The sequence below is a fragment of the Pyxicephalus adspersus genome, chromosome 1 (genome assembly GCF_032062135.1).
Source record: "Pyxicephalus adspersus chromosome 1, UCB_Pads_2.0, whole genome shotgun sequence".
NCBI lineage: Eukaryota > Metazoa > Chordata > Amphibia > Anura > Pyxicephalidae > Pyxicephalus > Pyxicephalus adspersus.
The window spans coordinates 132,966,983-132,991,884 of record NC_092858.1 but is presented as its reverse complement, the minus strand read 5'-3'; the positions used below and the strand labels follow the sequence as shown (position 1 = coordinate 132,991,884).

The 24,902-nt window shown below is 39.5% G+C and overlaps 1 protein-coding gene across 1 annotated transcript; it reads right to left on the bottom strand.

The window, feature by feature from the left end:
- LOC140341653 (arylsulfatase L-like) lies at positions 1-23,809 on the bottom strand. The gene is made up of 10 exons (XM_072427490.1): positions 23,284-23,809; positions 20,555-20,695; positions 19,584-19,705; positions 16,695-16,811; positions 13,326-13,746; positions 11,195-11,331; positions 9,788-9,922; positions 9,272-9,434; positions 6,582-6,703; positions 1-522 (listed from the first exon to the last, which is right to left on the bottom strand). The coding sequence occupies exons 2-10, from the start codon at positions 20,686-20,688 to the stop codon at positions 173-175; spliced, it is 1,701 nt and encodes a 566-aa protein (XP_072283591.1). The 5' UTR covers positions 20,689-20,695; positions 23,284-23,809; the 3' UTR covers positions 1-172.
- Between the last annotated feature and the right edge of the window lie 1,093 nt (positions 23,810-24,902).

Genomic DNA, 24,902 nt, shown 5'->3' with positions numbered 1-24,902 from the left:
TAGCATTTAATTTATCAGGACCTTTATTTGACTGTGAAGTGATTCATTAAAAAAACAAAAACAAAAAAAACTAATATCTTTCACCAGCATAGCAGAACATAAAGCAATAGCACGGGATAGGAAAAAAAATGGAAAATACAAAGTCCCAATACAGTTAGATATGTTATCACTACTAGATACTGCTTTCTTTCATGCACCAACAGAGTGGAAAGGTCCCACAACACGGCTGCAGTCTGGGATCCCAAGTGTTTTTTAGCCCATGTAGCTGTTGGGGCACTGGACACAATGTTGAGTTATGATGTTCTACAGCCTGCTGTATTTTGTGTATCACTTCTCTATAGATCACTGAGTCACTGGACAGAGGACTGCTCTCAAAAGGATCATTTGAAAGGTTAAAAAGTAATGGAGGAAAGTGGTATACAACTTTTTCTCCACTGCAGGGACAGAGCTTTGTACCATAACATGCATTTTCTCCTTCTGAAAACTTTGGAGAAAAGTAGTGGACTTTCCAAGTAGCATTACCTATTGAACAATACAAATTAAACATTAGATTGTACAGGTAATCCAACATTACTAACTTCTTTGTAAACACATGCTACACACTGCTCTTATAAAAAACAAATCCTGTGTTAAAAAGACTTTTCAAAATGATTTATATCGACTGTTCTCAACCCTTTTATCTCTAATGAATCCTTGCAATAATTTTTAGGAGTTTGGGGAATCCCTATTTAAACCAATTTTTTGGGAGTCAATGGAAAAAATACCTAAAATGGTGGCCAGTGAAAAGTTTATCCTCTTTTAGTGGTGGTTTAATAACATCTTTATGGACATTTACAAAATCATTAGAGTCATGCAGCTGGCAATACCAAATGGTGTTGGCCTCAGATCTATGCAGGCATCATTAAATGTGTTGTCCATCAGCTATAGTTCATGGAACCCCCGGGAACCTCTTGAACCCTGGGGTTCCACGAAGCCCTGGGTAATAAGGCTGCTTTATGGTATAACTGGTCAGAGTACAGGTTAATATTAGTTTTCTTTAGTGCAACAACTTAGGCTTATCAGTCAGAATCGTAACCTTGAATGTAAACCATGTCTCTTCCAACTGTAGTGGATAGTACAGCCTAGGAAAATTGTTTACTAATTCGAGCCATACAGTATAGACAATTATTAATGCTTTTGTGAACACATATACATTCTTACTCTTTTAGGATAGGGCACACCACTTGCAATTCATTTATATAAAAAAGGCTATTTAAAATTTCTTCTATATACTTGTTTATTTTTTAATGCATAATTAGCAGGTCATGTGCCAGTTTTCATTCCCTTTGGGTTATTTACCTTCTCCACACACCATTTTACACAGTTGATGGTCACGGTATCAAGTATTATGACAGAGAGTCTACCTGGAAGAACCACTGTCAGTAAAAAAGACATAAGATCCACCCTGCATGCATTGATGGATGTGGCATAAACAGTGGAGGGTATTAAACCCAAAGTAAACCATATGTAGGGCACCTAGAAGAACCTCAAAAATAAATGTTCGGAGTTTAAAAGAGACTGAAATTGTGTAAAAAGCAATCATTCTAATGGATCACCAGACACCTTCCATTTCCACTCCAAAACTAAGTTAAGGCTATAGATACAATTAGGGTATGACAGAAACCACTCCACTTCACATGTACTTTTACTGAGCATCTCTGAATCTGTGTAAGATGGCATCAGACTATCAATTTAGAGCTTGGAAGTGCATTTATTTCTATTATTATTATTAATAACTTGTATTTATATAGCACCAACATATTATGCAGCGCTTTACATTTACATTTACGTTCATTGTCATATAATTATCTGTCTCTATGGAGCTCTCAATCTAAAGTAGGCCCGTAGCTAGAATATAGTGCAGGGACGCATGACAGGATGAGAAGGTAAAGCAGGAAAGTAAGGGGTTAAAAGATAGAAAAAAAAAGTGCAGTAAAAGAAAAGTGCAGGAAAAAAAACGTGCGGGAAGGGAAAGTGTGGGAAAGGAATAGTGAGATGATTGGTTAATTTTTGTTTTAGGGGAGGGAAAAATTAGGGTATAAAGGGGCTGGGGGGGGTGAGGGGGCAGCAGTTACCTTATCAGCAAGCATCTCCAGGGTCCAGGAACCTGTAGTGGTCACCCAATATGGCAGATTTGGATGCTCTGTTAGGCCATTTGTGTGCTGCGGCCGAAAGTCATGGAGTTCATTGGCTTGAGGAGCAAGTCTCCTCGTTAGTAGTGGGGGCTGGGGCAGCCCCCCATGTTGCGTGCTCGCGGTCTTGGCCGCCTGAGCGCTGGAGTCCCAGCTTGCCCCCAGGGGTCCAGCGCCGTTCCAGGAGCCCCAGACAGGACCCTCTGTCTCCTACTGCTTCCAGACAGTGCAGAGGGGCCAGCGGGGGGCCGGGGGGGAATCCTCATCCAAGGCGGGACCCATCGCAGACTGAGATGGGCCCCCATCCACCGAAGGCCGGTCTGTGAACCATGGGAGTCGGGAAGCTGCAGCAGGTCGTGAACCATGGGGGGTCGGGAAGCGACGTTCCAGGGGTGGTGCTGCTCGTCAAGGAGGCGGGTCTTCCAGAAGGACAGAAGCGGCAGCAGCATAGTCTGAGACGAGTGACTTGGAGATCAAAAAACTGGAGGCGTGTTCTGGACTCGTGGTCGGCGGGCGGAGACCTGGAGAGGAAGTCAGGCGAGAGGGGTCAAGAAAAAGTTCCGGGTCACGGCCAGCGCCCGGATATGACGTCAGAAACTGCCACCCGGAAACGGGTGAAAATAAAAGACTGGAAACTGCAGAAAAGGTGGAGGTGCGTTGGGAAGGTGAGCTGTCTGGTTCTGGCGGTGGCTCAGGTGGGTTTCTGAAGGGGGTCTGGCGGGTGGGGACATGTTGCAGGGTTTGAGGGCTTTGTTGTGCCAATTTGGGGGGTGCTGGAGATTTGGTTGGGCCCGAGTTGGGTCAGGCTCCTCAAGGTGAGGTGAAGGGGGGGTGTACAGAAAGAGGTGGTTGGTGTGGGAGGTGAGGATAGGTTGTCGGTGGGTGGCAGTGGTATCTCTACCCTACATTCAGGGGTATCTGGTGGGGTGGGTGTTGGCGGGGCTGGTGACAGCGAGACCCGCAAGGAGGATGGTGAATAAGTTAGTCAGGGTGTTACAGACGGGACCAAGAGTGAGGTGTATCAGACCAAGGGTCTGTTTTGAGGCCCGTTTGGGCGCACATTTGCCGCAAGAAGTGCGGGACAAGATTTAGAGGGGGGAATACATTAAGATATTTTCATTGTTGCTGGTTTAGATATGATAAGCAATTTAGGCAGCGCAAGGCGATGCGGCCTGGCATGCGGTGGGATCACTGGGACATAAGCCTGTGGATGCGGCTGATGACATCTGCTAGATTGGGGCCACAGTCATTTTTTCATGGGATGCTGGGGGCTTGGGAGCCACGGGAACCCTTCCAGAGGGCTGTTGGTTGTATAATGAGAACACCTGTAAGTTTGGAGCAACATGTTGTTTCAAACATGAGTGTTCCTCTTGTGGGGGGGCCTATTCCAGTGCTTGATGTTTGTCACAAGGAAAGGGTCCTGCTGGTAAACTTGCAAGAAAGAGGGATGGCGCCAATGAAGGTGGAAACAAGTGGCATATCCTAGGTAAGTACCCAGGACAGGGAAGCAGCGGGGTTGTTGGAAGTGGGGTTTTCAGAGGGTTTCCAGATACCTTGTGAATTAGAGAGTATCCCCAAGGGTCCAAAAACCTGTGGTCTAGACAATTTTTTGTGTGTGGGTCCTTGGGGGTCTCTGGTTTGTGCAACTTTGCTGGGAACGTTGGAGCATGTTACAGGTAAGCTTGGGGTGCCTCTAACAGCAGATAAAACGGTGGGCCTCGGTAATCCTCGGTAATTTGTTTTTTGGGAATTGTATCAGACTCTGACAAAATGGAATGTAGACTTCCAGAGGACAAGCCAGGAGAACCTAAGGAGGCCGTGGAGAGGGGCTGTGGCTTAAAAAAGATTTGTTTGCGGGAATTGCAGTCTCTGTTAGGCAAAATAAATTTTGCATGCTGCGTTATGCCCATGGGTAGGATTTTTTGCCTGAGGTTGGCTGTGGCCACGGCAGGTGTGCAGGCGCTGAGCCATTACATCCGTTTGACTAGGGTGTTAAAAGGGGACATGAGAGTGTGGCAGCATTTCCTTTCCTCATACAATGGTTGTTCCTTGTAGATGGAACTGCTAGTGGACAATGGATCATTGGAGCTGGTTACGGATGCGGCTGGGGCACACGGATACGGGGCTTACTTTGCGAGTAAATGGAGCGCAGCAGAGTGGCCTAGTGAATAGTGGGATCAAGGTTTGTGTAAGAATCTGGGTTTGCTGGGTCTTTTCCCTATAGTGGTGGCTTTGGTGTTGTGGGGTGATCTGTTGGCAAACCAAAAAGTACGCTTTCACTGTGATACTATGGGAGTGGTGGAAGTCATTTTTAATAATATGGCCTATTCCCCACCTGTTATTTGTTTGCTGCAATATTTGTTTTTTTGTGTTTGAAGCGAGCGGTTTGTGTGCGAGCGGTCCATGGATTGAGGTTGGAGTTGGGGGCATTGGATGGTGCGGATTTGTGCCCAGTACGCTTAGTGGGTGAGTATCTTAGGATTCGTCCTCAGTGGGAGCGGCCTTTCTTTGTGCATGAGGATAGGACATTTTTGACTCGGTTTCAGTTTGGGGCCGTGTTCCGCAGATGTGTGGTGTTTGCAGGCTGGAATGCGAGTGAGTACTCGTCACACTCTTTCCTGGTTAGGGAGGCCAGGGGGGGTCGGCAAGGTGGGGGCCTGGGGCCTCAGGTAATCCAGTGGATTGGTCGCTGGGAATCCCAGGGCTTCACGCAGTATATCTGCCCTAGCTTATTGTAGGCTGGTGGAGAGGGGTGTTTCCCTGGCCAGTTTAGGACTGGTTGGTTATGGTTTCTTGCTGCAAAAAGGGGGGGCCGGTTGAGCAGTACTGTGGGGAAGGGGGAGGTTATCTTTATAGATGGGAGGTTGGTATTTTTTCTTTTCTTGTATTTACAGATGGTCCGGCATGCCTGATCTGGATATTGGGACACTCATTTGTCTATTGGGGTGCCAGGAGGGCTGACATGGGGCAGAGTGGACGGCAGCTGGGTTTGAGACAGGAGGTGGCTCAAATTTGATGGATAGGTATTCCGGGCATGCAGTGGTGGAGGGTGGTGCCAGAGGTCAACATGTGTGCTGGTTTGTACAGACCGCATAATGTGCTGCTAATTCATGCTGGGGGCAATGATTTGGGGACGTGGCCTATGCAGGAGGTAATCAAGAATATCAAATTTAATTGCCTGAGACTGCAGGAGGCTTTTCAAGGCACCATCTTGCTGTGGTCTGATATTATGGCAAAGGTGTCTTATAGAAACATTCGGTTAGTGGAGCAATTGAATCGGTCGCGTATAAAAGTTAACAAGGAAGTGGGCAGGTTTATAGTTTGGATTGGTGGTTTGGTTGTAAGGCATTGGGAGTTGGAATCTGAGCCTGATTTGTTTTTGCGGAGTGACAGGGTGCCCCTTAATGCGGTGGGTGCTGATTTATGGCTGTTGAGCTTGCAAGATGGTTTGCAGAAGGCATTGCAGGTGTGGAGGCGCACTCAAACATAAGGTCCATGAAAGTGTTAAAGTTTTGGGGAAATAGGAAAACAAGCGAGTAAGACCCGTCAGGGTATGGGTCTCTTTGTTGAAGGTGGCCCTGCACGAAACTTGGTTGTTGTGGGGGCAAGGTGTCAGAGGTGGTTGTCCACTAATTGTCCCTGAGGTGGTGTACTAAGGGCTAGGGGAGAGGAGTGAGCAGAGGTAGATATTTGGAAAACTGAATATGGGAGATTTCATGGACCTGTAAGAAAGAAAACAATTTTAGAATGCTGTGTTGGAGGGGTTGTTTGAGGTTATAAGATGTGGTTATGATATATATATTTATGGTTTGTTAAATAAAGTGGGCTGATATGGCCAATTTAATCCAACAGAAGTCTGGTGTCTTTAATTGGGTGGATGTTGATAAAGGGGTGTAGGGTTAGATTGGTTGGTGGTGCAGTTCATGGCTTCCTCTGCTATACCCTAGTCATGTCCCCACCATAGTCATATGTCATTAACCCTAATGCCAATTTTAAGGGTAAGCCAAATAACCTAGCTGCATGTTTTTTTTTTTTGAATATGGAAGGAAACAAGAGTTCTCAGAGGAAACCCTTGCAAACACGGCGAGAACAAATATCCTTTGAACAGCATGTTACTAAACTGCCCCCTTGGTTAGGTTGAGGGCATGTTTTAAAAATGCAAGCCAATATTTCCTTCCTCCCCATTTACAAGTTGGGGCCAAGGTGCTTTGACTAAAAACTGAGATGAGTTCTTTAATGCACGTCATTCAAACTTGGCACTTCCTCTTATCATGCCCCATCTGTAAGAAGATTTATAGAGGTTCTTCATGTAACTCATTCCAGCACTTTAATTCCAAAAGCTAATCCTGTTTGAGTTACAGGACTTCTTTTCATATTGAATATATCTTGATAAATTATTTATTTACTTACTGCTTCTGTCTTGCCATCGCACTGCATGCAAGTAATGATCACAATAGTGAAACATGAACTCATGTTCTGACTTAGGTACAGTTCCTCGCAGGAGAGGCATTAAGTCTTTTCCATCAATGATCCTAGAACCAAGGAAACAATAATTCACTACATAAACAAACGTCAAAAAATAGTATGTACTGCCCTAAATATAAATTTGACATGATCTTATATGTTTTTAGCCAGCAATGGCTGATGAATTGCAGAAACATTGAGCTTTCATCAATTACTAACTATACTTCTACCTAATCTCAGAATCTTTGTGGAACCACTAGGAAGTTAGGTGTAGACTATTCATAGAACCTCACTTCCTAAAGTAAGAATAAGTCCATCCCACCCCTTCCAATGCTAAGCCCCATTCCTTGTCATTTACCTGCCATTTGCCAGGATTTCAATGGGCCATTTTGAGTCTGGTTTTTGACTGTTGAATACAAGCTTGAAGGGTTTAGAGTGTTAAAAAGGACCAAAGTGATTAATTGAAAGACAAACAAAGGTACTAGCAGGTTTTTAACATTCTGGATTTCGCCACCTCTGCATTTTGCTATGTTAACTGCACCAAGGGCCTGATTTGTTAAAGCTCTCCAAGGCTGGAGAGATGATCTAGCAAACCTGGAATGGAACTGGTCCAGGATTCAAAACATTTGCTACCAAATAGCAAATGACATTGAATAAATTCATTGTAGGTTTGCTAGATCACTCAGCTTCACTGAAGAAAGTATACCCTCTCCAGCATTGGAGAGCTTTAACCTCTTGGGCGGTAACCCCATGTGTGACTCGGGGTAGAAAAAAGGAGCTGGAAGCGGTAACCCCGAGTCACACTCGGGGTAGCTAAACCTATAGCAAATATTAGTAAATCGATACTTACTTGACCTGCCGGCGTCCTCCGTCGTCTTTTGTGTCTTCTTTCTTCCTCCGGACGGCGTTCTCTGCAGGGGGGGTTACCGCCCAGGAGGTTAAAGCTCTCCAATGCTGGAGAGGATACACTTTCTTCATTGTAGCTGAGTGATCCAGCAAACCTACAATGAATTTGTTCAAAGTCATTTGCTATTTGCTAGCAAATGTTTTGAAGGTGGAGTTCCCGGTGATGTTGGTGCGTGCGGTCGTTCCGTTCAGGATGGGGTGGGAAATTCAAATCTATTTGTATTGCATTCAACACAAAATAACTGTAATAAACGCAATACAGTGGATTTATATGTCCGTGGATTTATATACAGCCTACTATTATAAAATACATTTTCATGAAAAACAATGTACCACTTTTAGACATATAAATCCGGACAGAAATGAACCGCCCAGGAGGTTAATAAATCAACTGTCCAGCAGGTACAATAAACAAAGTACCTGTATTAATGAATATAGACTGCATTGGGGGAACTGTAGAGTTTAACATAGCCAAATCCCCTTATAAAAATGCTGGCTTTTTTTTGGTTTCAGCTTTAAGATTCCCAATTGTTGACCCGAAATTTACCATGATGAACAGGATAGTGAGAATACTTGATTTTTATATTTTTTTTCTAGGGCAAAGACTGTAAAAGTACTGAACATGTTGGATCAAAGTTACAGCTATTTAATAGGTCAGAAAAAGCAGCACTCCTACTTCTTTCTCAGGACAGTGAATTGAGCCATACAATTCATTCCTTTATACCCAAAACAGCCATACCTAAAACACTTTTAGATCCCCTGGTATATATTGTAAATACAGCCTACTATTATAGAGTAATTTATTCCAACTACATAAGCTGTTTTAGGCTTTCTGGCCATCATCAGTGCAGTGCATGGAAACCATCAGTGCAGGACTTGGGAGTGGGGGAAAAAACCCAAAAATAACCATAAAAGGTATAGTGGGAGGGGACTATTCAGAAAATATAAAAAAAACCCTGTAACAGAAATATCATGTAGCATATTTAACCTTTCCTAAAGCAGAAGGGATTCACGTGACTTATTCCTTTTTTTAGTTAAGAAATTTCTATCCCAAGCCTCATTAAGTGATTATCAGTTCATAAATACTGATTGGTTACAGTGGACCATAAGACAACTATTTACATTTTTAGTCTCCTTTGATAAAAAGTACCTCTTGTTATTCCTTTGACTTTGTATCACCCAAGTGCTGTCTTTGATCCCTGTGTGGCCCCCGGAGTGTTCTTGCATTCCCACTTACCTTCTTGCAGCTTCACTGGTTACTGACTGTTGCCTGTTCCTCACTACATTGGCTTAGCGCCCATGAGTGCAGGAATGTTTGTTCTCCTAGTACCTTGCGTTTCATTACCCTACTCAGGTGTGTCTGAGGGCTGCAACCTGGGAGCTGTTTGCAATGAAGTCCATCACTCATTGGGAGGTGCTCTTGTGAACACCATTGGTGACTGTACACCTCAGTTGAACCTTCCTCTGGCTACTGTTCTTTGAACAAGTAGCCTGGTCAAGCTCACCTATGGATTTCGACCCAGATAGGGGACATTTTATCCTACACTTGTCTGCTTAACCTCAGTTTAGCAATGGTAGAAAAGTGTACTGAAAACAAAAGACTGTTCAGCAAAATTTTTATATTTTCCATGGTTATGTGCAATTTTTTTTCATTAAAAAACATAAATCTCAGGTAACTCCATACAGAAATATGTAAATACCAACTATAAATAGTTTACTAAAAACAATACCTCTCTTGGGGCAGTGTTCCTCCTCCAAGTTTTACTACAGTTGTGAATATATCCATTAGACTTGTAGGTTCATCAACAGAAGTATTTGCAGGAAGAATACCTGGCCAACTAATTATTCCTGGTACTCGTATTCCACCCTCCAGTCCACCCATACCTTTACCACCTGGAGTGCACAGATCAAAACAACATGTGTATATTATGCATGGTAAAGAATGGTAGAGCTGTTAACAATGCTGCCTTAAAAAAATAAAGAAAACTACAGACAGGGTTGATATGAGTTTCACTAATTACATTTGCCTTGGAACATCATATTTTATTTTATGTTTTTTTTAAATAAAGCACACCGTGTGAGATCATCTACTGTGTCCATGATTGCTACCGTAGTCTCGTCAGATTTGTAGTTAGATGTGGAAATGTCACTTGGCAAAGCTTTTTTTTTTTACTTGCTAGTTTCAGAAGGGAGAATCCTTTTCAATAAAAAAAGGTTTTAGGATTTGTGATGGCGGATGTGGTTACCTCTATAAATTCCATTGTAGCCTTTCAGATGAGGACTTCCTACCATTCCTTCCAAATATGCCCCATGGTCTGATGTAAAGTAGGTTAACGTGTTATTCCTTAAACTTTCTTTTTTAATGGTTTCTAGGATTTCACCTTGAATAATAAGAAAATCCTTATGACATTTGTATCCACGATGAGCCCCACAACAAAAATATATTGTATTACAGCTTACCAATTTATAAATTTTTCTGCATTTTCTGTTACCTTTATTTATACCTACTTACTCTGCCAGTGACACATATCTTGACCTTGGATGACAATCCTTAGATACTTTACTTGTATTAAAAGACGTGCAGCATTGTCACATTACTAAAGAAGTGCATTAGAACTATAGAATGTACCCACACCCCACCTGATAAAAAAGTTTTCACATAGAAGAAGTTTCTTGTTGGGGTCTGCATATATTTTAACTTTAGAGATCAGCTTGTATCTTTGGAAATAAAAAAATAATTCCCTGGAGTTTTGGATGTAAAGTTTTTTTTATGTACCTCTAGGTCATAAAGTGATTTGATAAATTGCCTGAACCTCTGACATGGAGGAAATATGATCTTGTAGTCTTGAAATAGAAAACTGAAAAACTTGAACTTCTTAAAAAAATTACAGACTGGGGATGCACCAGTTTACATTTTCCCTGATCATATATCCACTTCCTATAACATATTGACCTGCTCTCTTCAGGACTGAAAAGATAGACTATCATGGGTGATTCAGCAAACCTAGAATGATACTTATTATCTCTTAAAAATCATTCCTTACAGTTTGGCAAATGTTTTCAAACATTAACCAAATCTATTCCAGGTTTGCTTGATCACCCAGGTTCACCCATGAAACTCTATCTTCTCAGTCTTTGATGAGCTTTAATAAATCAGGCTAATTTTGTGGTATACTGTGTTACCTAAATCCCAAATATACCTATAATGGTTTAAACCATTGGAAAAATTCCATGTGCAAAAACACAGTCACTGTATTAGTGATTAGTCTTACAATGATTTTTCTTTCTAAACAGCTTGAGTAGAAAAGCCTGTCCCCTGGCAACAACAATAGAGCTGTCCCTGTAGAGGTGCAGTGCATATGAAACACCCCCAATGGAATAAGACCCATAGCTCTGCAATTATCAAAGTCTTTGATTGAAGAGCTCTAGGTCTGACCTATCAGAATGTAATAGGAAAATATACCCGACCCATATACAAATATAATTAAAAGATACACAGAAACAATGTCTGTTTAAAATCAACATATATTGATTAGACTAATTCATTCTGAGTCATTTTTGTGTTTATCTGAAAAACATTCAAAAAGCTGTACATTTCCTTTAGGAAGAATTGGCCACAGATGTGCAAGTGGTTCAAATAGCTTTTAACTTACCAACCATCCAGTCCATTTCCTCTATATTGTCTCCATATAAATCATGTTTGCTCCTTCCTCTAAACCTCTTAGTAGTGTAATAAGGAGTGTGGATATGTAGGAAAGATACAAACAGAAGAAAGGGCCCATTTTTTTTCCTAAAAAGCAATCAATCCAATTAGTCTTTTTTACATTTTGTACTTAAAATATATCTAACATTGTGTATCTAAACCCTGCTATATGTGTCCTTGGGGGGTACATTAAGGAGGATCTCCTCAGTGGAGCATAGATGGATATAAACCAATTCCCAGCTCTATTCAAAATTGACACAAAAAGGTTTTGGTTTTCCACAGAGGTAAGTATGTTGTGTGGCACTGGCTGACAAGACTATAGACGGTGTATAATGGTGATCTAAACTTCCTACCTACACATGATGGTAGGGTCAAAGTTTTACGTCTGCTTTGGAGAAAACAACATTTGTTGTTTTCTTAGACCTTCATGAGTTATGATCCAAGTCTTGGAGCCTGGAGTCTTTTTTTTAGGGCTTTGGGTATAATGAAGCCTCAATTCCTAGGCCCAGACGTAATTATTTTGTCTAAGGCTACATGCACATACATGCTAATGGTCCTCTCAGACGGAAATTTAGTGTGTGTGTATACAGTGGTTCCCCAATATCATGTATTGATCCATCTTAACAAATCAATAAATGATAGAGCTTGGACTAACACTGTAATTTCTTATGGCATAGGACACCGTGGGGTGTCCCTTGCTCATCATCATCTCTTCAAAGAACTGAACTGCCTTATTAGTAAATCACTCTTTCGTTCTACTGTTCCTAGGTTCAATTACTATAGATTGTTTCCAGCAATATAAATCTAGCATGTGTTAATGTGTATGAGATCACTAATGCTTGGGGCTGTTTCTTTCACTCTCTTTGCTAGGAGAGCCTGATGTTGTGTGAAAAGGCTGACCGCAGGCAGAACACACAAGGTACAATAGTCTGCTTGTTTTTGGGTAACCAATTAGGGTGCAAACTGAGGTCAAGGTTAGACATGAGTTTTGTTAGTGAAGCAAACAAGCAGATGTTTTGTTTTATGCTATGGACTTGCTGTGAAACACCTGCCCTGCATTGCTGCTATGTTTTTATTGCCTTGCTAAACAAAAGAACAGGACAATCTTTTTTGGGTATCTCTGCCATCTCACAGTTTGAGAGACACCTGCAACTCTTTACTATTTGTAGAAACCTTGGTGACCTTCTTTGCCATCTATGATCCTGCCAATTGGAGACTCAGATGTCTCATGTGAAAAAAAATGTCTAGCCCTGACAGACTGGTTCGGCATGTTCTGAAATATATATATATATATATCCAGCAACCTTTGAACAAAGAACATGACATTCTCTCAAAGAACATGACATAATTGACATTGGTGACTAAACCCTGGGTGGTACATTGATCCACCCATGGGTGTAGTGGAGTGAGCACGCATGGGAACGCCATGCCCACATTTTTTTCTGGAATGCCCCCAGACCCCTGTATAGGCTTTTCCTGCGCATTCGCCATGGATAGCCTATTTCTGTGCCCCTTTTTCTTTTTTTACGAATACATCTAACTGCATCAACTACAAAAATTCCTGTTTTCACTTGAGATATAGGACTTTAAGTGAAAAGAGAATTCGCACTGGAACATTTTTGTTTGCATCTGGTGCCACGTGTTGCTAATTGCTGGGCCCCACTTCTGTGGATTTACATACCATTGTTTGACCTGTCTAAGCTCACCAGCAGCACATTTTTTTGTGGGTGAAGAAAAATACTTAGAAAAATTACTCTAGACATTGAGAAGCATGTGGTCAGCAATAGGTTTGCCAGGCACTCAGTGCTGTCACATATGGGAAGGGACAAACTTCTTCAACCTGTGTAAGCTTCAACTTTGAGCTTACACAGGGCTAACACTTTCTTATACCTGGGAGGTAAAAGGAGCAGAAGTAGTGGGAAAGAAGCAAAAAGAAATGCAGTATATCTAGCCTGGGAGATCACCGTTACAATTAAATTGTTGCTTTGCCTTTTATGGGCAATGCACAGGTACACTTTAAATATAAACCTCTTTATGGGTACTATAGTATAAAAGTCATATATTTATATTTGTGTTTTTACCTGGTTATAAATGACTTGGTTTCCTCAACTATCTGGTTAGCTTTCAAGTCCATATCCATTGGTTGTTCAACAATGTCAAAATTTCTCATTAATATGCAGTTCCAATGTGATAGAAATGCAAAAGCTACATACCAATACAGGAAGAAAATTGTGCCAACAAATGCAAAAATAAACATTATCCAGGGAATTGAGATTAAATTTAACAGTTTGATAACTAGTAGTGTAAACACAGTGATAGCGAATATCTGGGCATAAAACTTCAATTTTTTCCTGCTACTCAGTTGCATTTCACTTGGTCTTGAGGCTTCACAATCATTTATGAGTGTAAAAGGAGTACCAAAAAAATAATCAAAGCCGTGGTTTAATGGATGGTGACAAAAGTCATTCCTTGATTCACAATTAACACCTAAGTGCCATTTTCCTGTTAAAATAAATAACAAAACAAAAATTTATAAAACTAAAGTCAATAAAAAATGAAAATGATTATTAGAAAAGAACAGGAGAGATCACAAAAACATATGTGACCTATAACTGAGGATGAAAAAAAATATGATCAAACATGTCCTTTGTTGCACAAGACAGGTTATGTATTTTCAGCAATAAAATAAATTTAACTGGCTGATCGTTTCACCTCCCCTAGCTCTGTCATTGGTACCAACATCTTCTCCCAGCTCACTGTGCCTAGACATACTTACTTTACATAGAAGGGTAGACAACCCTGCTAAATAAAGTAAAAATGAGTGCAACACCCTGTTTTTTAAACACCCTTTAAGTCTTGATCTCTGGCATGCGCAGAAGGGGCATTTTTTTCACCAAGGGGAAAGAGATGCTGATCTCACACATGCACACTCCTTCACAGCGGCTACGTCATCCGATCTTGCAGGTGCAAGAAGACAAGACGTAGCAAGAAGACAAGAAGAGGATGGAAGAGAAGAGTGTCTGGCCTAAAAAAGTCATGCAGTTCAACATTGGACCGCTTTCAGCTTTGATAATGGCACACAGTATCACCGCATTTATTTCCATCTAGAATTGCATCTATTTTTATCAAAGATCTTGTATTTTTAACACTGCATCACAAAAAATAAATTTTGCCTGCTACTTGGTGTAATCCATGTGTCCTATACTAAATCAAGTGCACTGAATCCAAACCTGAAGTCTGATTCTGCCTAGGCGTTCAGAATCTTAAGTTAATTACGCATATATACGCAATTTCCTACATTCTCTTGTTCCGCAGTTACTATGTAATCTCTATACATACTGAGTCCTTGTTCAACACACACACACACACACTTCAGAAGTGTTTCAGGCACTTGCTTTTGCGTTTGTGGCTCTACGCTGTCTCCTGTTGCAGAAACCAGCAGTAATCACCCATTATTTTGGCATTGCACTGGCCTTGATATCTTGTTTCCATACCAGAAATATCCTGGTGGAACCTCTCCCCTTGTTCATCACTCACATCACCCAGATTTTGTGGGAAGAAGTCCAGATGGGAATAAAAAAATTATTTTAAGTGACATTCAGCAGCTAAAGTGATAGTGTGCTGTTAGCATGTTGTTCACGAGTTCAGCTCGCTGGTTGCGAGAAAGTTTTGAGCAACTAGCACAAATGAATTCCAAGCAGCAAGTTCAAGTGGGTTGAGTATGTCTCTGAATGTAGCATCATGCAAAAAATTGCGGCGTATTTTGGAAACCACAAAAAATGCCTACTTTAAGTTTAGCATTTATAACTTTTCCAAACTTGTCCTTCAGATACTGAAAACCCATACCATCACGATCCATTGCAACAACAAAGATTTTCATTATTGCAAGTTTAATATGAAGTGGCAGATGGTAAATTTTCTGTGGATCAATGAGTGATTTATGCTTCACGTTGTACTGGCCAACACTGTGTTCAGGTCTGGGTGGCCATTCTTTCACTTTGTAATGGTTCCTGTCATCACGACTGTTCCACAGGCACAGAAATCACATATATTTTGTATATCACAATTGCAGGCCAAGAAGGAGTGCCACCAACTTTCACCACAGACGTTCCCCTTGTGTTCTGAATAGAACATAGACCTCCATAGATTTATATGTTTCTTTCATTCCCCTGGCATGAGCAAGAGGAACAGAAGGTTTTCTTTATGCAGCAATACAGCTTTCAAACTTGCTTTGCTCGAGTCTATGAACAATCTCCATTGCTCTGGTATGTATTGGCAACCTAACTCCATCATGAGACCACTCACGTCAGTACAGAAGCAAATGTCATTTTCCAGCTTGTAAGTGTGCTAGCAGTCTGAGTGATTGTCTTTTGGCTCATGCCAAACCATAGGCACAGCAAAAGACATTTTATTAATGTTCCAATTAAATCACTGTGTTAGGCCAACGTAACACACCTGATAGCAGATATGAGGTGCCAAGCTTTTATCCTGATCTCCAATTTCACATCCAAAGTAATACTTGTAAGCAAATCTCACCCTCTAGGTTAGGTTTTTGTGTTGATCACACCAGGTATATTTGCCATAAATGTAGCAAACATTGTCTGGTTTATTAACACAACTGCTCCTCCTCATCTTTAGCTCAAAACAGACTCACTATGGCCTAGCTGTACTATCCAATAAGATACAAGCCCTTGGTCCATCTCGCCTTATATACCTATTTCTGGCATCAGCTCACTGACTTGCCCCGACATGTCCAGCCACAGCTAGAACATGTATGCCACCAAGGGACGTGATTCAGCTGAGGCGGCAGCAGGCATAGGGGTAGCTGCAACTGTTATAATTGTTTAAAAATACATTACCCAATTACCGACCATTTTAACAGCTATAGCACGCCTATACCTTAAAATCGGTACGTGATATGCAAATTCTGAGTTCACATTTGGAATCGGCACATTCAATATCATGTAAATCACATGTGTTATTCCCAGTAGCAAAATCATTGTTGTTTAGTGTAATGGGAGAGTCAGATTGATGTGTAAAAATCCCCAAAGGTTTTCAATGGAGTTAAGAAAGTAAGGTAAAATGCTCCTAAGATGGTCATGGATTGTAATAAAGAAGGAAGAAGCAGAAGGCTACCTAAGTTGTGACCTAAGAGTTGAGCTTAAGCAAGCTCTCTGCCAATATGATTATCTTCAATCTACTGATTACCATCCAAAGTTTAACAATATTTTTTATATTGTTTTTAAAAAGATTATTTGGAACAAAGTATGTTTCTGTTGGAAATATTTTCTTACAAAGAAGAATATGAAATATTTACATCCAATAATCTATAGGTAGTTTAGTTCACTAGTATTTATTTAGAATTACTTACACAAGTACAGTGGTAGTTTGATACTGAAATATTACATACACAGGTATATAGTAAATGGATACATCTTAGCAATACTCACCAATAATTCCTGTGGAATAACCTTGTTGCTTTAATATCTTTGCAAATGTTGTTTCATTACTGGGAAGACCACCAGACACAGCATTCCACAACAACACTTTATAACCACCTGTCATGCCTAAATACAGAGAAAATAGGAGGACTATGGTGTTAATATCAATACTTCAACAAATATATACATCCCAAACTGAATAAAGGAACAATACAAAGAGGACATAACTGATCGTAAAAATAACTCTCTATTTGTATTCATGAACATTCAAAGAGTTTATCACAAAGCCAATTATAGAATGAACTGAGGGAGAGAACTGCTCAAATATCAGCATCTATAGAAAAAATGGGTCGTCCCTACTTAAAAGCAGCATACTGTTTTTTTTTTTTTTATTATTGTAATAATGCCATCTTGATATATAAAAAATAAATTGCAAATGTAAAAACATTAAGCTATTGTAAAAGTATTTGCATTAGGATCTGTGACCACCTTTGACCTTGTGGATTATTCAAGGTAATGTATAAATTTGCAGCTGAATGCCAAATCAAAAAATCCTTTGCAATGGGGTTACCAGCAACACCAGAACACCCCTCTTCCATCGGACCACTCCAGACTGTGAGCAAGTAATTTGCAAAATCTCTTACAATATGTAATGAGTCTATAGGAGTAAGAGAATAAGTTAGGTAATTGGTTAAGTAAATGGATCCGGTCTGGGACTGAAAACATTTACCAACTGACAGCAAATGATTTTCAGGAAATCCATTCTGAGTTTGCTGAGTCACCCAGGTTCTCCCATGATAGTCTATCTTCTCCAGTCTTGGAGAACATTAACAAATCAGACCCATTGACTGTAACTTATTTCTAGAGGCTGTACAAGAAAAAAGAGGAACTGCTTACTTACAGTTCGTTCTTACCAAGAAGCTCAATGGCAATGATAAGAGGAATTTCTCTGAAAGAGGTCTATTTATAAATGTTGCAATCAAGATACATAAAGTTTCAGGATTTTCAGCTGAATTATTTGCAAAAATTGTCTACATCACAAAAATTTTTGCATCACAAACAGACCTCTTAAGTATGTAAGACATTTACCATACATTTACTGGTGGGAATTCATTCAGGTCCTTATGTCATCTTTCACTATGTTTGTAATAATAAGAAGAGGCTAGGCAAATAAGAAGAGGCCCGTAGCTGTAAGCATTAAGCGCAGGGAGGCCTAGACCAGGTTTAGTAAGGGTTATTAGATTTTGCTAGCTGGGGGAAGGAGGCTAGGCTAGCGTGGATTGGGAGGTAGGAGGAGATTTACTACAGAAGGGGCTTAAAAGGGATGGAACAGAAGTGTGAGGCCCTCTTTTAAAAAAGGAAAAGTTTACCGCCCATCTACCCACCCCTTTTTGGGTATAGTCAGGTAGTGAGTATTGGGAGTCTTGGCGGTTGGGGTTTTGAATGGCAAAGATCCTGTGCATGGTTTGTGATGGTTTTTGGCTAGAAGGATCCCCTTTGGTGAGGTTACCTTCCAGTTGGAGCGGATTTTGCTTTTTGAGACCTACAGCCTGGTTGGTTTGGTTTATTTTCTGGAACTTGGAGTTGGTAATTTGTGGGTAGTTGTTGTGTATGGTAATTTTTTTTAGTAAATTGAGAAAATTGGTTTATTAGTTAGTTACATTATTTATTTGTTATTTATTGGTTACAATAAAATGGTTATTTAATTATTTTTGTTTAATAAACGGCTGCTTGCCAGCCAATTTAAGTGCTTAACGGTGTCTGTGTCATTATTAGGGGGTGAAGGTTGGTAAGCAGGGTGGGGGGTGTGGGCAGTTAGTGTGGTTCAAAGCTGGGATAGATGGTCCCTACCAAAGCTACCCCGGGTCAAGTAGCAGATAGAAGAAAGTTTGCATAACAGAAAATTCTACAAATTGTAGAAACATTAATCAGAAAATGGGGATCCATTAAGAGTGTATGGAATACGATGGGAACCATAGAGCAGTATATCATCATTGGAACAGGGAATGTCCAGCATATCAAAGGAAAGGGTTCAAACATTAGAGGGGGTCACTCCAGGAGAGATTCTTCCTATCCATAATATAGGTCTATCTGTTTTCAATAGTAGTGACTGACTCTCTATCAATGTTTACTGAACGTCAGATTCACTGATTTAGAAATAGACCCCCTTAGTGTTCTTTGTGTTTTTCATCTATTTGATTTGTGTATTTGATTTTTATTTATGCACTGTATTTTATTTACTTTTTCTATTTCTACCCAATGTATGAACGTGTGTAAATTCCAAAGTGGCTTCCTAATGCACTAGTAAAATAGTGGGCAATGCAACACAAGTTCAATGTTGGCTACATTGTATTACATTACTGTAAATTGGCATAAGTTATAAGAATGAATGCAGTGTATACAGTTGTGTATAATGCAGCTATAGTTACTATTCCTTCTCTATTAGGCTGAGCTACTTCACACTACTGAGCAGTCGTTTTTGTCAGCCATCTCCTATTTTGTCAGGGGAAATCAGCTACATGCTGCAATCTCCTAGTAGACAAAGATATAGTAGACCATTATAAGATAGGTGGTTTAAGAAAGTTTCTTTTCCTTGCATTAAAACCTCATTAAGGAGTAAAATTACCAAACCCTCTGCTTCATGCTTTCACAACATTCTTACCCATGATTTGGTGATTTATTTTCAATTTTCTAAAGTTACAGTTTGAGGAGGCTGTGGTTAGGCATAACATTTAAGTAATGGATGGAGGCTAAGGAATTGTGAGCCAACATACAAGGTAGGGAGCAGTGGTTAAAACAAGAAAGTGATACGAATTTATATATATATATATATATATATATATATATATATATATATATGTTCTATATGATAAATATTGTATTACATTATTACATTACCTGTCCTTATAGGATATCGTCCAGTCAGAAAAGCTGATCTACTGGGGGAACATACAGAATCTGCAGCAATATGATGTGTAAGTTTCACACCCTGCTTTGCTAATTTGTCAATGTTAGGAGTCCTAAAAAAAACAATGCTTAAGAGTTAATAAACAGATATCTAAAAATATATACTAAGAAATGTAAAACTAGCCTATGCTATGCTCATGTGGGGCTAAGCAAAGGGTTCACCTAAATGCTTGACCGCCTCTGATTTATTCTCCTAAATCTTTTACTTTCCTGCTGTTCTTTGTTACCTCCAAGTTGCACTGGTTGAAGTTTACTCAGAATTAGGTATAAGGGACAGGGATGATGATCAAATTTGCTTTAGCTTGGGTATATATCGAATGGGTCAAAGACCTTCACCAAGCTTGTAGCAAACCACGCATGTGCAAGTTTACCCATCACTACTAAAGCCTTTCCTCCGTTCTCCACATGTAAGTCTTTCTGCATGGCAATTGTCTGTTCAGGAAACTCGTCTTGTATTGTTGGAGGAAAGGAAAGGAGTCACATGCTCTCCTTACACAAAGTAAGGATCTTCATTACAGATTACTATGTGGAGCAGTTAGTTATGGGGAAACAAGTATATGTGGATATTCAAGTAAATCAGTTGGTTTGTTCTTTATGGGCAAGGCACAGTGTTACTGCAAGGGGCTAACAGATGTGCAGCATATCAGTAGAGGTGTAAGCTGCTTTCACAAAACAGTTCTGGGCAGGGCAGGCCAAAACAGCAAAGGTGTTTTAGAGCAACAGAGTTCTATATCTACATTTTAATTTCTAAGGTTCAATGGTGGGTAATAGGTGTGTAGTAAAGTCTGTGTCTATACAATAGGCAATTTCGTACTTTTTGGGTGAAATATTAGTTTTTTGGTTGTAAAATTTTATTTCCTTTCACACTTCACATTCCTAATAAATACCTAAATAACTGTTACCTTATTGTAGTGTTTCCAAAGCATCCAAGTTCTCCAATCCCAAGATCATCAGCCATAATCAGTAAAATGTTTGGCTTTTGCCCATTTGTTGAGTATAAGGAAATAAGAAGCAGAAGAAATGGCAAAATATCCATGACTTTCCTAAAAACAACAAACATATTTTAATCTTTCACTGGTAGAAGCTATTAGTACATGTCCAATTTTTGGCCACCATTCAACACAGAAGATGGAAGATACGTAGTGGCACATGGGATTTACTGCAGAGGATACCAGCCGATTAAAGGTAAGTACTGTAAGTACTGCATTAAAAACGTCTTGTGATTTATTTTTCAAATATTTTATCTGTTTTTGAGCATTTTTTATTTTCATTAGAAAATCATATTATTTATTCCTTTTTGAAATATGATATTCAACAATTAGATTGATGCAGAGTATTGTGACACCAAGGCAAGATTGGAGGTGGAAGGGAGATATATTTGCCCAAGATTCCTCTCTTATGAGATATATTTGCTCAAGATTCCTCTTTTATGTGAGGTATATTTGCCTAAAATTCCTATGTGAACTAGCAGGTGGAAGACTCTCACCTGGGAGATGATTAATGAAGAAGCACTGAGGGTGGGGATATAACATAGAGCCAGGAGCTCAGTCAGTAGCTTGGCTTGGAGAGACACAGGCAGGGGTCTGTGCAAATTTAGCTTGGCTTGGAGAGACCCAGACAAGGGTCTGTGTGAGTTCAGCTGTTTGGAGACACAGACAGGTGGACTGTGTGAGTGAGCTCTGCTGGAGACACAGACAGTCGGTCTGTGAGGGAGCTCGGCTGAGAGACTCAGAAAGTGGGTCTGGGTGAGTGAGCTCAAAAGTGAGTAGAAGGTTGCTGCAAGCTTGGTTTTGAGCTGACAGGGAGAAGCTCTCCAGCTGATAGACAGGGATGTCTTGATGTATAGTAAGTGCCGGACAGGGAAGGTTTTCTTTTGCTGTTTTGTTGTTTTATCTGCAGCCTTCCATAAACCTGGCTGCAAGCCAGCTTAAGACTGATACCTCGGTGTGTGATCTGAGTTGGATGAACCAGACAAGTGTCCTTTGACCCCAGCAAAGGCGATCATGAGCGTAACCCCTCACAGTATGAATAATATTAATTTTCAAAAAATACATGTGTGACAAAAACTTTTCTTCTTATAGAAACAATTGGTATAATGATCTCTTGGGCGTATTTATATCAGGAGGTCTATGTTGTATTTCTCTCTGAGGTATAACCATTCACCTAAAATTTCTTGTTTTGATGGCATCCATAGCAGGGCATCTCACCTATTCCCTGGACACTGCATAAGTTTTACATCCAACAGTATGCACTTTCAGAAAAATACATGCTTTATTTAAGCTATGAATCTACCTCTGGCTGAAATTTTTTGATTTCAAAATGTAAATGTTATGTAAATTTGGAAAACATGGACACACAGGTAGACTGAATAGAACCAGCTATTTCTATGGAAGTAAATTGTTCTGAATATTTTCAAAAATGGGAGAGGGTAAAGGGGATTTTTGGATTCCAAATCTGATCACTATGGGCAGGCACAGATAAAATACAAAAATTCTATTTAACACAAAAATGTGTAACCTAATCCAGCAGCTATAATTTTTTTTGTTCTTTTGAGCTTGGGTGACGTTAGAATATTACCGGCATGCTTGCTTTTGCTGTATTAGGCAGATATCATTCATATAAAAATTCAAACAAAAGTATATAAAAAAAAAAAACACAGGATAGGCAGACCAAATCTTTCACCTCACTATGTGCGTAGAGGTGACTTCAGACACTGGTAAAAACTGGACAGTGGCAACACAGTTTGAAGGCTTTGCCAAGAGTCCTACATTTGAAGATATAAGCTCAACACAGCTGTTTTAGCCCTGAGGATGTAGCAACAGTCTGGCAACAGTGCCAAATCGTCAAAAATAGTATTTCTAAAAGGTAGGAACATACTGGCCAACTATTTGCCATGCCATTCTATATTTGCAGCTATATTCGTAAATGTTTTTAATCACTGGTGTATGGGTTGTAGGGTGTGCAAATGTAGAAAATGTTTTTAGTGCACAGTTTTAAAACTTCTTTAAAACTTCTTTTTTTTGTGCGTGTCTTTCGTGGGGTGTTGTGCAAAAGGCATTTTATGAAAGAACATTTAGCAGCATGTGTCTGCTGTACTGTTTTCACCCTATGTTGACATCTTTGCACACTACGGAATGTGCCCTACCTGTCCATGAGATACAACAGTAATGCCTTGTTTCCACTTTTATATAGAAAAAAACAGTTATGTTTCCACAAAGAAATGCATTGGTTTGCTGTCATTCATTCATACGGCACTGCGCATTGGGGTGCGTTGGGTTGCACATTTAGATGAATGGGCTTCCTTCATGTAATGCATACAAAGGCAAATGTCAACACACTGCATTTTTAAATGCATAGTGCACTGCCATATTTGGAACAAACTCAAGTTTTCACCATTCTATTGTTGAAACAATGTACCATTTCTGATTCAATACCTCTTTCTAAAAAGATTTACCAGGGCAAATAGAGAGAATGAATCTCCCCAGTGAGGGCTCACCTATACACATCCATAATGTATCCAGAACCAAAAAGAAAGTGTTGGAATTAGATACAGGGCTTTATACCTATAGGCATCGGATTACCATACAGTTCTAATAATAAATCATAGAATTAAAATGTATATTGTACTTACAAGGTATCTGAAGGCTGCCAGTCTTCTCTTCTCAGCTGTGTTTATCCTGGGAGCAGGTCAGATGTGATTAGCTGTAATGTATATGTTTATATTCTCTCCATGGAAGAATATAAGTTGTCGATCTAGCAGAAAATTAATAGATGACCTTATAAAGAGTCAGCTCTCCCTGGCATGTTAAGTTGTTGGAAATTGTTTACCTATAATTGAACAAGGCTGCTGTTCTCTTGCCAAATGACTCACGGGTTAAAATGAAGTTGTTAGCCAAACTCAATTGGCTTGTGTGTCAAAGGGCACTCTGAACACCTTTGAACTGTATGCAACACATAGCTTTACAGTATTAGCAAGTACTGACAAATAACCTGAAATAAAGGTGATTTTTTTTTGTTTTGCTTAACTTATATATAAGTTTATTTTAATGTTTTATTCAATTTAGCTTTTTGCTTGCATGGACCAAGCCTAATTTATTCTAATATATGTTGTATAAAAAAATGGCTAGCACAATTGAATTATGTTAGGTAATATTTTCAAAATACATAATAAGGGAAAACAATGATATAATTTGTATCATATACAACCTGTCTGACAGGCTCTATAACCAGCATCTGGGAGAAATGAGTCAGCGAAATGATAACTGATAAAAATGTTTTACAACTAACTGAATGACAAATCTTGCATATTTTACTGTTGTATGTTTCTGGTATGATAATTTGCAATTCTCATTGAAAAACTTTTTTTTTTAAATCAATTATATCAAAGATGCATTCAGACACTAGATTACTGTGCATGCATATACATTGTTTTAAGGCAGCTCATTCATCTTTAAAGTGGAATTAAACATCAAAAAATGCAAAGAGGCAGCTCCAATCAAGATGACCAAATATTAGATATTCTGGGAGAGAAAAGAAAGAAGATGGAAGTGTCCAATACATAATGGGGACAGGTGAGTGTATTTAAAAAATCTGTTCTTGCTCAATCCCTTTTTGTATCCATGGTTCGGTTGTCGGTTGGTTCTGGTGTCGGTTGTGTATTGGTGCGGGGAATTTTTTCTTGGGATATTTTGGACCCTTGGTACGAACTGAGAATTGTTTAAATGCCACAGATTACCTTAGTATTGTTGTAGACCATGCCAATACGTTAATACGACTGCAGTGTTTCCATCTTTTGATCGCTACTTCCATCAAAATAATGTGTCATGTTTAAAATGGCTTAATCATCTCAAAATGGTTTCTTAACCACCTGAGCGTTACACTGAGGTCTAGATTTCTGTACCAAAAGTGATCCACTGTTTTTCATGAAATTTTTTTTTTAAATTGTAGACCTGTAACTTACAGAAATATGTCCGAACAAGGGTTCTAGTAGATATTATGAATATAAAAAATGTATTTACTTTTATTTTTTTTTTTTTTTTTTGTATTGGATTGGATACAGGAGTTTGTATTCAATCCAATACAAAATGACAGTTTGAATTTACCAATTACACACTTTGTATTTATTTGAATTATTTTGTATTGGATTGGATACGGGAGTTTGTATTCAATCCAATACAAAATGACAGTTTGAATTTACCAATTACAAACTTTGTATTTATTTGAATTATTTTGTATTGGATTGAATACAGG

Excerpts from the sequence above, each read along its gene's own strand:
- LOC140341653 (XM_072427490.1), bottom strand. The coding sequence starts at position 20,688 with ATGGATATTTTGCCATTTCTTCTGCTTCTTATTTCCTTATACTCAACA. Across the intron at positions 13,747-16,694 it reads TTATTCCACAGGAATTATTG|GAAAATGGCACTTAGGTGTT; the intron begins GTGAGTATTGCT and ends TTATTTTAACAG. Across the intron at positions 11,332-13,325 it reads ACCAAGTCATTTATAACCAG|GAAAAAAAATGGGCCCTTTC; the intron begins GTAAAAACACAA and ends ATTGCTTTTTAG.